This window comes from Echinops telfairi, unplaced genomic scaffold (genome assembly GCF_000313985.2).
Source record: "Echinops telfairi isolate 266 unplaced genomic scaffold, ASM31398v2 ScPeMD7_7400;HRSCAF=8409, whole genome shotgun sequence".
NCBI lineage: Eukaryota > Metazoa > Chordata > Mammalia > Afrosoricida > Tenrecidae > Echinops > Echinops telfairi.
In genome coordinates, this window is record NW_022111300.1 from 3420550 (window position 1) to 3439792 (window position 19243).

Sequence of the window (19243 nt, forward strand, 5' to 3'; positions counted from 1 at the left end):
TTCCTTCTCCCCCCACTATCATGATCCAAATTCTACCTTGCAAGTCTGGCTAGACCAGAGGATGTACACTGGTACAGATAGGAACTGGAAACGCAGGGAACCCAGGGCGGATGATCCCTTCAGGACCAGTGGTGTGAGTGGCGATACCAAGTGGGTGGAGGGAGGGTGGGTTGGAAAGAGGGAACCGATTACAGGGATCTGCATGTGACCTCCTCCCTGGGGGACAGACAATGGAAAGGTGGATGAGGGGAGACGTCGGACAGGGAAAGACGTGACAAGTTGATAATTTATAAATTATTTGGGGTTCGTGGGGGGGGGTAGCAGGTAGGGAGGGGAAAAGGTGAGGACCTGATGCCAGGGGCTTGGGTGGAGAGCAGGTGTTTTGAGAGTGATGAGGGCGATGAACCTACAAATGTGCCATGCACAATTGATATATGTATGCATTGTGATAAAAGTTGTATGAGTCCCTAATAAAATGATTTAAAAAAAAAAGAAGACTCAAAATAAACAATCATTAATGATGCGGATGAGGGGTGTTAAGAGTGGAGACCCAAAGCCCATCTATAGACAACTGGACAATCCCTCACAGAAGGGTCACAAGGAAGGAACGAGTCAGCCTGGGTGCAGTATATCACTGATGAAACACACAACATTCCTCTAGTTTTTTAATGCTTTGTCACCCCCACTATCATGACCCCAATTTTACCTTACAAATCTGGGTAGACCAGAGCATGTACACTGGTACAGATAAGAGCTCTTAACACATGGACTCCAGGACAGATAAACCCCTCAGGAACAGTAATGGGAGTAGCGATAACATGAGGGTAGGGGAAGGTGGTGGGGAGAAAGGGGAGAAATGGGGAACCAACTACAATGATTGATGTATAAACCCCACCCCCCCAACACCCCAGAGACGAATAACAGAAACATGGGTAAAGGGAGACAGCAGATGGTGTAATATATGAAAATAATAATAATAATTTGTAATTTATCAGGGGTCCATGAGGGTAGAAGGCTGGGGGAAGAAGGGAAAAAATAAGAGCCAATACCAAGGACTCAAACAGAAAGAAAATGTTTTTAAAATGATGATGGCAACACATGTACAAATGTGTTTGATACAACAGATGTATGTATTGTTATAAGAGCTGTAAGAGCCCCCAATAAAATGATTAATTAAAAAAATAGTATGCATCTTTTGAAATACTAGTTTAGCAGTAAGGATACCTTTTCATTTCAAGATAATAAGTTTGAATAAATAAGGGAGAAAGTCACTATATGTATCTTGCAATTCTCTGATATAACAAAATGAAAGTACTGAACAAAAATATTTTACATTATTTAGTTGTGTCAGACTAATTTGTTAGAATCACAATATAAAATCCTTAATAAACTCACTGCCATTGAGTTTATAGTGACCCTATAAGGGTAGAACTGCCCCTGTGGGTTTTTGAGACTGTAGTAACTCTTTATGGAATTAGAAAGCCTTATCTTTCTCCCTCAGCGCAGCTGGTGGTTCTGAACTGTTGATCTTGCAGTTAACAGCCCAACAAGTAACCATTACGCCACCAGGGCTCCTCCGAAACCCTTAATAAATACTTAAAATCAATTAAAAAAATTGTTAATGAAGTTACTTATTAAACCTACCTATTTGTTCTCCTAAGACCAGGCACTGTTTTGGTACTGGAGCTCCAAATACCATTCCTCGAAGTTTATCCATTGGAGGAGCTTTATTCTGTAGACCTCCAAACTTTCCATTACTTCGAATTCGATCTCCATCTCTGGTCAGCAGTGTAGGACAATGTGCGATTTTAACAACCTATTGTAAGTACATGGTATTAGTGGGTGAGACTACAAAACTTAGTTCAACTATTCTAAGAAAAAGAAAGTCACTTGAGCTTTCTGAGAGTCGAAATGACATGATTATGCTAGTTATTTCCATAAAGTTAATAAGCCAGTGATGTGTATGATGAACTAGGGGGAAAAAAGAGAGCATGAGATCAGTTATACTACCTTTGAAGTGTTTCATTATGTCCACGTGCCACATTTATTTAAGTTGTTGAGACATTTAAATTTCTTTTCCTCATTGAAACTATTTTAGTGTAAACCAGTCACAATCACAAGTATTATTTATGATGAATTTGAACTACTAGGTTATACAAAGTGTTAATCTTTTAAATACTTTATTCTCACATTTTCTTTAGAAAGATTGTTTAGAGCAAATGAGCACTCCCACTCTTTAACTGCCAATGAATCGATTCCAACTCATACAGGGTTTCCAAGACTAAACTAAAATAGTGACAACGCAAATGGGATGAGCAACATGGCAGCCTGACTGAAGTAAAGAAAGAAGGGCAAATAAAGAGTTCTTAGCTGCTGGATTTATAGCAGCATGGTTTCATGTTGGGTGGAAGTTTTCTAGATGACCAAAGGAGAGTGAAATGAAAATATAAGTTTTAAGAAAAGTATACTTGTGACCTCCTCCCTGGGAGACAGACAACAGAAAAGTGGGTGAAGGGAGACGTTGGACAGGGAAAGCTATGACAAAATAATAATTTATAAATTATCAAGGGTTCACGAGGGAGAGGGGAGCAGGGAGGGCGTGGAAAAATGAGGACCTAATGCTGGGGGCTTAAGTGGAGAGGAAATGTTTCGAGAATGATGAGGGCAATGAATGTACAAATGCGCTTTACACAATTGATGTATGTATGGATTATGATAAGAATTGAATGAGCTCCTAATAAAATGATTTTTTTAAAAAGAAACAAAACACAATAATAATATAAAGATAAAAATGAACAGTAATAAAGGGGGAAAAAAAAGAAAATTATACTGATGAAAAGTAGAGCTAGGCTTCGGAAGGCAATACTATGATTTGAGCTGCAGAAATAAAAAGCACCTGTAAGCTGGGAAAGTGGAATGGTACCAGTATAACTGAAATCACAGAAGGAGATGTTAAGAATCAAGAGACAGATTTTTTAGAGAATGAAAGAACATTGGATTTAATATTTCATGATCTTTTAATTAAGCTCTTTCAAAATATATACAAGAAACACATACCAAAAAAAAAAAAAAGGCCCAGCTTCCTTGGTAACCAGCAATGGAATTCCAATGACATATTGCCATTACTCCAAATGTCAAATACAAAGAAAGGAAAGCAAAACCAGCAGTCAACCCACACTCACCTCATGTTGGGAAGCTATAGAGAAACGACACTTATTATCATTTTAGGAGCCCTGGTGGTACTGTGGGTTTGGCTGCTAAGTTTACCGTCTGTGGTTTAAGCCCATCGGCTGCTCAGATGGCGAAAGAAGCGATTTACAGAAACCTTTTTCAGGCTCACCATGAGTTGGGATTGACTCTATGGTAGGTGCTTTGGTTTGGTTTGGTGGCACTGTGGGTTAGGTTGTTAACTTAAAGTCAGCAGGTTCATACACACCACCCACTTTGAGAAAGAAAGATCAAGCTCTGCCTCCTCTTAGCAATTCATCCCCCCAAATAATTGTAGATGCGACTGGGATACACTAAAAGTTTCAATGAGGGAAAAAACAAAACAACATTTCAAAGAGGAAAAGAAGCTCAAATGTCCCAACAACTTACATAAATACATTATGGTACATTAACATAATAAAAATGCTGACATTAAAATTTTTAAAAAACATTATGACTTAACATGTAAAAGTATCATATATATATATATCTTTATATGTGTCTAGAGCAGGGGTCCTCAAACTACAGCCCAAGGGCCACATGCGGCCTGCCGAGGACATTTATCCGGCCCGCTGGGTGTTTTTGCCCTGTTTGTTTTTTTACTTCAAAATAAAATATGTGCAGTGTGCATAGGAATTTATTCATAGTTTTTTTTTTAAACTATAGTCTGGCCCTCCAACGGGTCTGAGGGACAGTGAGCTGGCCCCCTGTTTAAAAAGTTTGAGGACCCCTGGTCTAGAGAGTATATACAAAAAGGGGCTTCAAAATATTCATAAGATAATTTCATTATGTTTCAATTCTATTTATCGACAAACTTTTAAAAGCCCTCTCATAATTATTATATAAAGTTGCTGTATTACATAAATAATCTCTGATGGGATAAAGAGGGAGTAAAATTTCATTTTCTAAAAATGGCAATGCATAGTAGGGCCTTTAATAGAAGATTCATGACTAGTGTTCGTTCATTAAATCCAAAGAGAAGATATTTTTCTACCCAAACTAATACTTAAAAAAAAAAAACACACAACAAAAAATACACCTTTAATTCCTTAGTTTTGGTTTAGATCTATTTTTTCCCCTAAAACTGAACATAAAATACAAACTAAGTTGATATACTATGTATTTATCAAGATTGAACCAATTTTTTTAAGGACTTAATTTTACTGTTAATTAAACAACATAAATTCACAGCATTGTCTATACTCTTAACAAGATAATACAAGGAGAGAGTTACAAATTGCTGGTAGATAGGCTTCCTTTTAAGAACAATTCTGAAAATATTAATTTCATAGACAGTATCCTTCAATCTTGTGATTTTAATTTATTTGATTTCATAAATTCAGTGAGTAAACCACACAGCTAAAGCTCTGGCCAGTGCTTTATTCAAAACTGCTGTAGGAATTAGCAAGGGAAAGAATCAACCAGGGCGGAGGCAGTAGAGATTTCATGAGGAATTTGGAAAGAGAAAAAACTGAGATGACTCCATGTAGAAATGCTAACAAACGATGTCCTAAGTCTTTTCTCAGAAGAGCTTTACAAGATTTAATTTGTGGGGTTACATGACATAACTCAAGCACTTGGAAGCAAGAAAACCATTATGTGCTGCATCATTTGAGAGGAATAGATATATGATCTTTAACATTTCTTTGAGAATAGAAACAGAAGAGCAAAAACAGTAGTTCTACTTTAACGAAACATTAATACTCTACAACTTTGTCTTTAGCTCATCCATGAGACACCCCCACCCCCACCAGTGCCATTGAGTCATTTCTGACTCAGAGCAACTCTTTAAGACAGAGTAGAACTGCCCCTGTGGGTTTTCAATTCTTTATGTGGGTAAAAAGTTCACCTATATCCTGTGGAGTGGTTAGCAGTTTTGAACCTGCTGACCTTGGGGTACCAGCCCAATGCATAACCCATTGTGCCACCAAGGCTCCATGGCTGAAGTGAAATCATCTGGGCATTTTATCAAGCACACTTACACATAGTTGAAATGACTAGTTTGACATTTCTTGTGAATACTTTTATTCTAATCACTTCTTTGATATATATTCGATCACTGCAACTATTGACTATCTTATTTTAAAGTCTCAAGTCATTTTATTCAGCCAATACTTATGATTATCCACATATTTATTTTCTATGTTCTGCACTGCTTGCTTAACTCTTCCATTTATGGCCCTTGCAAGATATGACAAAATAATAATTTATAAATTATCAAGGGTTCATGAGGGGAGTGGGGAGTGAGGAGGGAGGGGAAAAAAAGGGGTCCTGATGCCAGGGGTTTAAGTGGAGAGCAAATGTTTTGAGAATGATGAGGGCAATGAATGTACAAATGTGCTTTACACAATTCATGTATGTATGGAGTGTGATGAGCCCATAATAAAACAATTAAAAAAATATGCTTGTGTTGACATTCTAAGGTGCAGATCTCTTAACTGACATACACAGGGTCACCATGAGTTGGAATTGATTGGAAAATGTGAGTAGATGGGAGCAAATTTCATTCCACAAGACAGGTTCCCATACAGATTCCGCCAGCAGTGTGTGGTACCACGTTTCCCTTGCGGTAGACCGAATAGAATCCTACCTTGCTATCTGTTTATACTGAAAAGTTAATTCTATTATTTTCTGGCTTTTGCAATTGCTAGGAAGTTAGTGAGCCCTGGTGGAGTACTGGTTACCTGTTGGGCTGCTCTCTGCAAGGTCACCAGTTCAAAACCATCAGCTGCTCCTTGGGAGAAAGGCAGCACTTTCAAAAAGCTACAGCCTTGGAAACTCACAGGGGCAGTTCTATCCTGTCTTATAGGGTTGCTATGAGACAGCACCGATTTAATAAGAACGAGAGAGAGTAAGTCAGTTAGTTGTATCATTTTTTTTCCTCTCGAATTAGTTGTATCTTGAACTGAAATTTCCTTAATGAATTTTCAATCTTTTATGATCTACACACTTTCGTGGGTGTTCTGCAATTTCACTGAGGTGTGTTCATGAAAATTTTATTTATTCTGCTCGGAAATAGTTGAACTTCTTGAATATATGGATTATTGCCTTTCATCAGTTCAAAAATATTTTCCGTCATTAGATCTTCAAATATTCCCTCTGATCTTTCTTGTTCCTCTTGGCACTCTGATTAGGCTTTTATTAGATTCTCTCATGTCAAACCTCCAGATCATACCTCTAGGTCTTCCAACCTCTCTCTTTGGCTTCAATCTGGGCATTTTTCTTACAAATCTTCCAATTTACTAATTCTCCCTTATGCTATTAAACTTACCCAGTGAGTCTTTAATATTACATATTTCCATTTCTAAAATCTTTTACTTCATTGTTTTTCATTTTGTTCTTTTCTGTTGTAACATTTCTAGTTCTTGAATCATATTAAAGATTTGCTCTCATTATTAATACAGAAATTATTATTGAGAGCAAATATTTTTAAACTGAAAGACTATTTTTTAGTTAGCAGTCAAGGCTAAATTCAGTAAGAAACATTTAAGCTTCTTAATCAGCTCCCCAAAATTGCTTTCACTGGTTCTAGTTGTGCTATGAGTTAGTAGAGTGGCTTGGGACAAATGTATTATTATTTTATGCTTAGTTTTTGTTCTTTTGTTATTAACCCAACCCCCTATACATAGCCTTCTTATCTGGAAAGTGAGAGTGGATCATTTCTAAGGTCCCTATGATTGTAGAATATACTCTAGATGCATAATGTGCACTTTAAACAGACTTATCTTCAAATAGAAACATAAAACATAAACAAGTATTTTTCCTCATTCTAAATAATCTAGAAACTTGCAATGTTTTCCATATATGCTTTGTACATTATCATTTCCAGCTTTCTTAACACTATAACTATTCCATCTAATATTTCTTGTGTATCAGAGAATTCAAGACCACGGCGACTCAGATTCAAAGAGATTTTTCTCTTATTGAGATTTTGCCATACTCTAAGCTCTTTCCAAAGTGATTTGGACATGTATTATTTCATTCAATATTTATAACAACCATGTGAGGTTAGTTACACCTCATAATTCTAACAAACAGGCTCAAGAAATGATTTGCTTGATAAGCATATAGTTAGTAAATGCTATTGGGGATATATGAACATAAGACTTTTGATTCTAATGTCTCTATGCTATATGGCATCTATGAAAAAATTGGGTGTTAAAAGCTGCCTTATATAATTGCCCATTCTTCTTTTAATTCCACTTTTCCAGAAACTTCGTGAAACTCTCTTATATTTACTTAAAATTTTACTTTTGGTAAATAATGGCTTATAAATACTCGATACTTAACATAGGCAATTTTAAGACAAGAATGCTCTATCTATAATTTATCAATAACTCAAAAAAGACATCTTAGGGCAACACCATGAAAACTTCATGTAAGTTAAAAAAGTCTTCACTCAAATGGAAACCAATTCTTGGGCTTTTTGCCTAATGCAAAATAAGTAGATATCTCACAAGCTCCTTGGGCTAGATTCTGACTTAGTTTTTTAAAGAAAATTTAAATTTCAGAGACTTATTTTTCGACTTAAATCTTACAGTAGATACCTGAAAGTAAAAATTCCTAAGGATTTCCTTTTCTTTTTCTAAATACAAAAGTAACATTAAATAGCAATACCAACAATAATTAAAAAAACAAAATTGTTGCCATCAAGTCAATTCCGACTCATCGCACCCCTAAGAGCAGGGTAGCACTATTTTCCTAGTTTCCAAGGCTGTAAGGAAGCAGACTGCCTCACTTTCCACCGAGTGGCTGATGGGTTTGGTTGGTTAATAGTAGCCAAGCACTTAACCCTGTATGAAAGAACCTAAGTTTAATATTTTAAGTGGATCATTTTGTAACTTTTTAATGAAACAATGAACAAGGGGGCTTCAAAGAGTTTGTAGAAAAATTTTATTATCTTTTAATTCTATTTTCCCATTACCTTTTGAAGCCTCCTTATATTTTATACTTATTTTTTAATTAGAACATATAAAGTCTATAACATTCTTTTAGCAACATTCTCTATTATATAAATTACTATAACAGAGTTGCCCAATCCTAATTGATGGACATTTAGATTCTTTCCTGATGGCACAGTGGTTATTGGTCAACAGTGTTAAAGACTCAGCTGCTCAACAGGAGAAAGAAGATGTTTTCTACTCCTGTAAAGAGTTACAGTCTCGAAACCCAGTGGCAGGAAGTCTGGCTTGGAACATTTATAGGAACATACAATAAATTATCTTAATCCTTTGTGAAAAAAAACCAAACCAAATTAGTTATAATTATAAAACTAATTATAGTTTTCAAAAATAAGTAAGTTAAAGGGAGATTACTCTAGGACTTGCTCGGTTAGCCAATAAACCATTTGTCACTTCTGACCTCCTACATTGACAAAATGGTCTCAAATAAAAATCCAATGTGGTACCACAAAAAGGTGGTTTCTGGTCACATCAATTCAAGTTGTCCTTTGGTTAAGACCTCAGGAAGATTTAAGGTATTGCCTTCTAGACATTTTTCTTTTCCTTAAAAAAAAAAGAAGTCATTTTATTGGGGGCTCTTATCAAAATCCATGCATACACCCATTGTTCTACACCTTTATCAACAGACTAAAAAAAGCTACAATCTTTAGTAGTGTTAAACCTAGTAGAAAGGAACAATAACCCAGCAGATAGTTCTAGCTCAGTTTCTTAGCCAGTACCAGTTGAATTTCTGGATGGCAATTAGCACCGACTGCTAGCAGTGTGATGGAGGCATTCTGGAGCTTACACTACTCAGTCTAATTGTTCATCACCATTTGGAGAAATCCACAGAGTTGTTAGAAATAATTAATTACTGTTTAAACCCACTAATCTTTATAGAGTGTTTCTATGTAGCAATTCATAATTGAAGCATTTGTATTATTTATACTGCCAAACTGTTCTTCATTGTGCTGTTAATTTAAACTTCCACTGACATTATCTGAGTACTCACCACACCTGAAATGCTCATTAGTAACAGGTTTTAAGTTTTAGATGATTTTAGTACAAAAATACTTCTCATTTAAATTATCTCCCACTCATTCATCAACTTTGTTCTTATTAATTTGTTAGATAAGTATGGTCAAATGTAATGATTTCTTTCTTTTTTATGATTTCTATATAAGGACTCTATATACTTAATTGAAACCCTGATGGCATAGTGGTTATGCACTGGACTGCGATCCGCAAGGTCAGCAGTTCAAAATCCCAGCCGCTTTTTGGGAGAAAGGGCTTTCTACTCTCATAAAAAAATTAGTCTCAGAAACTCACAGGGTAGTTCTACTACCCCACAGGGTCAGTATGAGCCAGCACTGACACAATGGCAATGCGTTTATACACTAAATTAGAAGAATACACTTTAAAATTGAACCAACAAGATGAAAAAGAATTCATATACACACCTCTTTTCTATAATGATTGGCAGCATCCAAGTTATCCAAAATAATGGTGTCTCCTAACAGCATACCAAAGACTAAAAAATTTAATAAATGAAAATTTTAAATAGATTTTTCCAGTGGTATTATAACATTGTAAATTTTTCTTAAAGAGTCCTAACATCGTTAAAATTTTATCCAACATTTTCTTCTAGTAGGAAAAAGATAATAAACACAATTAAATATTAATAAGTCCATCACTTATAACATCACGCTTGGTTAAGTAGAAATAAAAAAGGAAGTTCATCAAAGGAAGTTCCATCAAGGAGATGGATTGACATAATGGCTGCAATCTTTTAGTCAATGGGCTCAAACCTAATGACTGTGACGATGGCTCAGGACCAAGCAATGCTTTGCTCTGCTGTGCATAGTCACTATGAGTCACTTAACATCACTTATAAACTGATAATTAGTAACTTATAGATAGATCTGGATCACAAGCATAACATCTATACACTATTTGATCCTTTACCTGTTTCACAATGTTCTACATTATCTGGAAATGTTAACAAGTCTCGGGCAAAAATTGGATCTCCAGTGGGTTTAAAATATAATTTTCCATTTCGTAAATGAGGTAGAGGCCTGAATGGAAAGATTTAAAGGTATTAAATAAAACGTAATTTTTAACTTAAAAATATAATATGAAAAACATACAACTATACTGTGTAACATTTTGATCACACAATTCCACACCCAATAAAGGTGACACTCAATTATTCTCTCAGAAATGAAAATATTTAGCAATGAAAATATCTGCTTGGTTTTTATTGGTACTACTACCTCAATTACTTTATACAATCAATACAACAACAGAGTAAACGAAGTGTAGTTTTGTCTAGAGCAATACTGTAATTAAACCATATGGAGCATGGAGCTGTAAGGAGTTAAGAAAGCCCTAGTCTGAGTCAGATGAGGACGGGACCTTGGCTTCCTCTTGTCTTGCCCACTTAACAGTTGATTGGGCAGCTGAGTCTCAGATTTAACAATGGAATTCAAGGGACATGGCTTGACGAGGGTGTCAGGGTTTTTCCCTTCCACCAAGTGTAGCTATTCCTAAATGCTGACAGTAGGAATGCTGGGAGACTGTAGGAACTACTGAATTAAATCCCAGTGAGGAAAAGCACGCCCAGAAGGAGGAGGATAAATACACCAGAGCAAACTTTAGCTTTAAGAGCTACAGACATACCTTTCCTAAATCAAGGATTATTAATTACCTGGTCTTCAAGGATAATGAAGTTAAAAAGGTTTTACTGGAGAGAAAGTGGTTCTCAACCCAAAACTCTTACCCTTAGCAACACAGTAACTATGACCTATTTTCCCATATTTATATTTCCTACATTTGAAATGGGTAGAACCATTAGCTAGCAGGTGAGTAGGAAATTTAGGAATCAGATTTGAATTCAAACTGCAACTCTTTTTACACTTTCATTAGATTACAAGATTTTATAATATGCTAATTTACTGATATAGTATGTGCTTTACTATTAGTTTCCATTATCCTTCTAGTTGCCACTCCCATGTAATGGACTTCTTGCACAGCTATGTTTAGAAACCTTAGACATGTATTTAAATCCCTGCTTCAAACAAAAGCACACTACCCTAAAGTTATTTTGAACTCTATGCCTATTATTCTCACATCAGTAGCCTTTTAAGATTCTTTATAATTCAAGGACTCCTAACTAGTGGTCCATGACCTCCCTTAAAATTTACATTAAAAATAATAGTATATATTTGTGGGTTAAAAACATTTTTTGTATTGTTTTTTCCCCCAAGGTGTTTTCCAAAGTGGTTTTTAAAAAAAAAAATCATTTTATTGGGGACTCATACAACTCATCACAATCCATACATACTTCAATTGTATAAAGCACATTTGTACATTCATTACCCTCATCATTCTCAAAACATTTGCTCTCCATGTAAGCCCCTGGCACCAGCTCATTTTCCCCCCTCCTTCCCCACTTTTCCCTCCCTCATGAACCCTTGATAATCTATAAATTATTATTTTGTCATATCTTACACTGTCCAATGTCTCCCTTCACCCACTTTCCTGTTGTCCACCCCCCAGGGAGGACATTATATGTAGATAGTTGGTTCCTCTTTTCTACCCCATCCTCCCGGTATCACCACTCACACCACTGGTCCTGAAGGGATCATCCATCCTGGATTCCGTGTTTCCAGTTCCTATCTGTACCAGTGTACACCCTCTGGTCTAGTCAGATTTGTAAGGTAGAATTGGGATCATGATAGTGGGGGTAAAGGGAAGGGAGAGGAAGCATTTAGGAACTAGAGGAAAGTTATATGTTTCATCATTACTACACTGTACCCTGGCTGGCTCGTCTCCTCCCGGTGACCCTTCCGTAAGTTGTTACTGTGTTTTAAGTGCAAGTTTGCACTGCAAATTAGGTCCCTATTTAGCAATTTCTATATAAATTGTTCTGTAACATTGGGTATAATTTTCACAATGTGTCAGCATTCTCAATACTTCCATGGTTTGCTCTCTTTCTATTGATCTGACTTTTCTGATCCTCATTGCCTTATCTTTGGTTCTGTTTGCATTGTTTAAGGGAGTACATATCACTAGTAGGTGATGTTGTTTATTTTATAAGTCAATCTTATTATTTGGCTGACAGGTGATCTCTGAGAGTGACTTTAGCTGCAAGTTCAAACGGAATCTTCGGGTGATAAGTCTCAGGGATTGCTCTAGTCTCTATTGGGCCAGTAACTTTGGCAATTTTTAAGAATTTGATTTTGCTCCACAGTTTTCCTCCATTCCATCCAGGGCTTCTATTGTACTATCTTTTGGTCTCAACCTCTAAAACTATGCTATTTGTGAGTTCTTATTTTATTTTATTTTCCCACAGGGGATAGCATGAACGCAGTTTTTAAAGAGAAAATTTATATTTATTAGATTCTTAAAGGGATCCTAAAGCTCCACCACCCCATCCCACTCCCGCTTCCATAAAACCAATCTCTATGTCTATCACTAAGAGGCCTGGTGGCATAATGTGCTACATGCTGGGTTGCTAACTGTGAGGTCGGCAGTTAGAAACCACCAGAGAAAGGTGAGGCTTTCTGCTCTCATAAAGATTTACCGCCTTAGAAAACCACAGCGACGGTTCTACTCTGTCCTAGGGGGTCACTGTGAGTGAGAGCGGACTTGATGGCAGCGAGTCTGGAGTTTTAGGTGTACCACCACTATCCAAATCCAAGCTTTCTCTAGTTCCAACTTGCTAATGTGCAAAGCCTCTTCACATGTTGCTGCCTCCTTTCCCTTTCCCTTCAAATCTACAGTTGCCTGAATCTTTCTGACACACAGCATAAAGCCTTTAGTAATCCATATACAAGCTGATTCATAAGTAAAACTGTATATTCATATATAGTATGTGTTCTGTATGATATTCAAAGATCGTACAGACTGTCAATTTATTTTTCATCCTTTAAAAAATAATTTTCTTAGAAATTTCTTTTGTGTCCCTGAAAAACGAAACAGCCCCTCTTCCCCACAGACACTTTATCCCTCTATGCTTCTTCTCGCGGTGCTTTACCTGAGACAGTCTAGTTAAAATTGATCATTGCTCCCCCTCAGCGTTTTGAAAGCATACTTTCACTATCTCTTATGAGACGGAACACATTTTATTTTGTTTATATTATAGTTATTTTTGTTCAAGTAGTATTATCTTTTCATTTACTAAGGTTTCCTTAGTATGAAATCAGCAATTACCTTGCATTCCTCACAACTCTTAGCAATGGGTCCTACAAGGATCCAATTCACGTGTATGCACTAAATGTATTTTTCTATGTCCATTACCGTTAGAATACAATTTAATAATTCCAGTACTATTAGAACTATATGCTAGCAAAGTCCAAATACTTACGTTGGGCTTGTGTATGTATTTTTATATATTTCATATACAAAAAAATTTAATTTGCAAACTAAACATAGCAGCATATATGAGCAAGTATACTGTAATATTAACATTAATGAAGGCTACTCTGAAGACAATGAACACAAAAATAATTAGGTAATTTGAGTCACTTCTCAAGATTGCTTATATAGACTTTAGAGGTTATGTAGGAGGGAAGGGCTAGAGAGGGAAGATAAAACAAAAGGCTAGAGGGTTGAAAGGTATTAAATTGGGAGAATCAAAGGAGCGGGGTAGATATACTAGTGAGGGGTTCTTAGGTAGTCCAAATGGCTGATAACCCTCCCTACCTAATTCACAGTAAGAAATTGTTTGTTTTTAAAGTTTTCTATATTTTTTAAAAATCAGGGCTTGATAAAAAGTAGAAAATATCACTCAGAAAAATCATTACTTGAATGTTTTCTAACCTTTTCCAATCGGGAAGAGTCTTCTTATAAATAGAATCAAGGGGCAACACCTGCTGACGACCTTGGGTATCATCATAGATGCGACGTGCAGCATCAGTAGTCAGGGTGACCACACAGTCCATGTCACTTGCCAGATGCCAAGAAATAACCATCGCAGCTCTATCATCTTCAATTTGTGCAAGGTGTGCTATCTATATAACCCATTAAAAACATAAAGTGAAAAAGTAACAAGTGGATATAGTTTAAAAGCCCAAACCTGAACAGCTAAATACACTTTTTTAAAGCATTCAGATAAAATTTGGAAAAATGTCATTGATTATATTCTAGTAAATTTTCAAATAAGCAAAGAAAAATATTTGGAATTTTATCAGCTAATGAAAGATACACATTTCTTAAATCTTGATTTTCAAATTTGGGTTCTGAATTGATAAAAGCTCATAAAATACATTAAGCCATACACACGTAAAATAATTGATGATGCACAGGGAATCCACGACAGATGATCCCTTCAGGACCAGTGGTAAGAGTGGCGATACCAGGGGGTGGGAAGGTGGGAGTGGGTGGGTGGTTGAGGGAGGGTGGGGAAGAAAGGGGGAACTGATTATAAGGATCTACATATAATCTCCTCCCTGGGGGATGGACAACAGGGTAGTGGGTGAAGGGAGACATCGGACAGGGTAAGATATGACAAAATAATAATAATTTATAAACCATCAAGGGTTCATGAGGGAGAGGGGAGCAGGGAGGGATGGGAAAAATGAGGAGCTGATACCAAGGGCTCAAGTAGAAAGCAAATGTTTTGAGAATGAAGAGGGCAACAGATGTACAAATGTGCTCGACATACAATGAATGTATGTATGGATTGTGATAAGAGTTGTATGAGCCCCCAGTAAAATGATTAAAAAAATATACAATGATGTTTTAAAATTTAGTTGAAATAAATATAGTTCTAAAGCATTCTGAGTAGATATCTGAGCTAGATGCTATATTGTTTCTTTCAAAAACAAATGTCAGTATCACAAACAGCGCAGATTTTTCTGTTAAAAGGGTTGTTTTCAAGCTTATGATTAACTCATCATTCTGATAGTTAGAAATAACTGCCTTCAGTTGTAAGCTTTCCTAGTACAACTTCAACCAAGGTTGGAATACAATTTCAAAGCCTCATTCAATGGTCATGTCTATGCTTATTCATACCTGATCTAGTAGCAAACTGTACCCCACCCACACCCCCAATAATAATTTCATGTGGCATTATAGAAACTACAGCATAATGTTGACAACTGCACTCTAATTCTCTAACAATTAGTGGAAGAAAGGCAAGAAAATAGTCATGCAAACACATAAATAAAAGTGAAAATGTTTTCACTGATATTAAGGATTAGTAGAGGTAAAGCAAATAAAGTAACCTTATTTTATATGTAACCATAAGGTACCATTTTGTAGTTGCTTACAAGCACCTATAACTAGAGTAATTATTTCTAAGTGAAGACAGACCTGGATGTTCTCATTAGACTCTTTAACATTACATCTACTCTATGAATTTTCAGGTAATACAAGTACACGATACTATTTGTTTTCTTTCAAAAATCTACTGCTGCAGAGGATGTACACTGCTACAGATGGGAACTGGAAATACGGGGAACCCAGGGCGGATGATCCCTTCAGGACCAGTGGTGTGAGTGGTGATACTGGGAGGGTAGAGGGAACCGATTACAAGGAACTATATGTGACCTCCTCCCTGGGGGATGGACAGCAGAAAAGTGGGTGAAGGGAAACGTCGGACAGGGCAAGATATGACAAAATAATAATTTACAAATGATCAAATGCTCATGAGGGAGGGGGAGCGGAGAGGGAGGGGAAAAATGAGGACCTAATGCCGGGGGCTTAAGTGGAGAGCAAATGTTTGAGAATGATGAGGGGAGTGAATGTACAAATGTGCTTTACACAATTGATGTATGTATGGATTATGATAGGAGTTGTATGAGCCCCTAATAAAATGATTAAAAAAAAATCTAATGCTGAAACATGGGCTACACATTGCATATTAAATACAATCTTTTGCTTCTTTGATTCTATTTTCAGCTTTTCTGAGTCTATTCTAGTTATTTTCATAATGTTGCTAATTTTGTCTCATTTGGGGATGGGAAATGAGAAAAGGCTGGGATTTCAAGATATTTGGATCGAGGAGGAACTAACTAAAGCAATCAAGTGAACTGTAGTATTCATGGTGCTAAAAGTAAACATAGTGTATGGTTTTGGGGAAAATAGCCCTCATCTTTCACTAAGTGCCAGAATTATCTTAAGATAAACGTCACAAAGAAGTGTTTTAAAGAAAGACAGGAAAAAAATAAAGAACAACTTGGAGGAAGTAGAAAAGCTTTCTTTCATGGGTTAAGGAAGGCTTACATTTCTAAAGGAGCTGACGAACAATAATATGAGATTTCAAAGATTTTCAGGTTGTTATTCCCGCTAACATTTATTACATATCCTGGCAAGAATCTTATGAACAAGAAGTTAAACTACTGAAATGTGGTGGTAGTATTTTGTATCTTAAAACCAGAATAGAAATATCTACATGTTTTGAATCCGAAGTCTTTCTCTTTCTAGAAATTAGTTTTGAGGTATACTACTTTCAAAACATATATACACTTCTAATTTATGACTTTACATTCTTAATTTTACCATTTGCATACTTGTTTGTATAATAATGCGACACAATTTTGGACACAAATACTTGTACAGTTTGAGAGTAACTACAACCTCTTATTTTGTATAGGTCCCTGCACAAAATTAAAGAGCAGAATATACAGAAACTAAAGTGAACTTCCGAGTCCAAGAGACCTTCATTTACAACTAAGCTCTATGTTTTATTGACCATACTGTAAAAGCTGTTTACACTTTTGAATGTTTCCCCCATCTATGAAATAGAAACTCTAAACTACTGATGTGTGCTTATACGAGTAGCAGCCTGCACAGGCACAGCTCATTTGACTGTTCTATGCAGATATTGACCACAGATGGAAGGTTGGTGGTACCTGTTCACGGAGGGTTATTTCCCGAATTTCAGGTGCTCACTTTTTGTCTCTGTCACATTTTGGAAACTTCTTACAATAGTTCAAAGTTTTTCATATTGCTACTGACTGCACACTTGAAAGACTACGGTGAAATGTAAACATAACTTTTATATGCGCTGGAGGGAAAGAAAAACAAAGCCCCAAATTCCAGCAAACCAACTAAAGTGAAATCATCCCCACTAGTAATTACACTGACTGTAAAGTGGATTAAATGCACTAGTCAAGAGCGAGAAAGGAGGGATAAGAAATCATGACCCATCAACATGCTGCTTTAAGGGACACACCTTAGACACAAAGACCAAAAAAAGAAAAAAAGTTGTTATACACTGGGAAACCAAAAATTTCACAGCACTTACTTATTGTGGTGACCTGGAACTAAGCCCATAATATTTGAAGTAGCCCTGTACTCACACAGTAAAGCAGTGATTAAGCAGACTGCAGTCAACAAGCTAGGTATGCTTCGGGCTCTGCTGCTTGTTACCTTGTAACTTTGAACAATTTATTTAATATCTATGAACTTTACTTTCAATTTATTCAACTTTAAAAGTTGAGAAGCACATTGAGTGAAAAGATTAACATATTAAACACATGTACATAAACTACAAATCTTAAAAACTGAAGGTGCTAGAAACAAGCAAATGGTAAAAATGTTCATAGAACTAAAACTTGGGTAATAAATTTGCTGATTGTGACAAATAAGTATTCTGAACCAGAAAAACATAAAATCAAATAGTTATCATTACGTAATGGCAGGATAAAAATTCACCTCATTGATTTTATTATAGTTAAGACAAAAGGCAAACTCAAAGAGCGAAAGGCCAAAGATAATAAAGAACAACCCTCCTTCCCTTGACAGAAATACGTATCAAGTTTGTGGTTTATTTATTTACTTATTTATTTTCATTCTGGAGTATCCCAGAATTCCCTACAATGTTATACTTAGAACTCAGAAAAACTCTTAATCTTTGCCTTCTGTTGTCTTGTCAAGGTTGAGATACCTGAAAGGGTGCTGCTGATTTACAAAGCCAAACAACAGGTGAGCATCTCTTAAGTGGACACCAAGAAGGGAATTAACTCCACTTGTGCCAGAGCCCTCAAAGGTAATAAGAATTATGGAATTTTCAGGATAAGTCTGGTCAAATTGATAATTCATTATAATGCCATTTTTAAGAATGTAGGATTTACAGAAACAAAAGAAAACAATAAAATATACTGCTTCTTAAAAGGTGTATGAACAAACCTTTCCCAAAACATCTGTACTGCCTTTGGTATAGTTTGGAAGAGTACATGATCTTCTAGGTTTTTTCGTTAGCTCCTCCTGTTCTGTTAACTTGTTTTTCAAAAGTGCATCAATATGTGTCATCTGCAATATATAAAGAAAAATTAACTATAAGGCCCGTTACTCTTTTGGCAAGCAGCCCATAATGGTAGTTGATGAAAATCATTAATTTGGAAATGTCAAAAATATAAAGTTAATAATAACTATAATTATTTTTTTTAATCGGCAGTTCAAACCCATATGAAATCACTCTGCGGGAGAAAGATGAGGCTGTGCTACTCTTGTAAACATTCATAGTTCATGAAATTCTAAGAATTTACTTGTTGGCAATGGTTTCATTGTTTGGTTTTATTAAAAGCTGTTAAGAGTAATATAAAGCTTCCAGCTCACTAATTTTTTATCTTGGTTAAGAAATACTACCTGTACTTTTTGGGAAAGTATTCTATGTATAAAAGAATAATATTTTTTAAAAAGCTAAAGAAAATCTACATTATTTTCTGTTTCATTCTCTTAATTCTCTTTGCCATCATATATACCGGCTATTATCTTAGCAGCCTCTTAAATGAAGTACTCAAGTTGAAGTGTTATTAACTGCATTTATCAATGCCATTACATTAAAAATATGAACTACAGTATTTTGAAAAAAGCAATCTTGTTTGCCCTCTGTCTAGTAAGTGACTGGACTTTGTATCCCCAACCAACAATGCTCATAATTCCTAATAAAACAGGAATTTTAATAATTTTGCTAATATTTAATGAAGAAGAAATTTTTAATGTATCCTTAGAAACTACCTGTTGTGTTGTAGGAATGTCAATATTATGTGTTTTCAGTTCATTTCGCAGCTGAGCCTCTTTTAATTTTGCTTCTTCAACTTGACCTAAAAGACAAAACATGGCAAATATTTTAAATTTTTTTAATG

The 19243-nt window shown here is 35.8% G+C and overlaps 1 protein-coding gene across 1 annotated transcript in view; it reads right to left on the minus strand.

The window, feature by feature from the left end:
* Nucleotides 1-19243, minus strand: part of SMCHD1 (structural maintenance of chromosomes flexible hinge domain containing 1) — a 144367-nt gene that overhangs the window by 11596 nt on the left and 113528 nt on the right. The window contains exons 42-47 of the mRNA XM_004703060.2: nt 19116-19201; nt 18285-18407; nt 13971-14161; nt 10113-10222; nt 9608-9678; nt 1645-1816 (exon numbers count right to left, since the gene is read on the minus strand). Coding sequence (XP_004703117.1) covers nt 1645-1816; nt 9608-9678; nt 10113-10222; nt 13971-14161; nt 18285-18407; nt 19116-19201 — 753 coding nt within the window. The remainder of the gene's footprint in view (nt 1-1644; nt 1817-9607; nt 9679-10112; nt 10223-13970; nt 14162-18284; nt 18408-19115; nt 19202-19243) is intronic.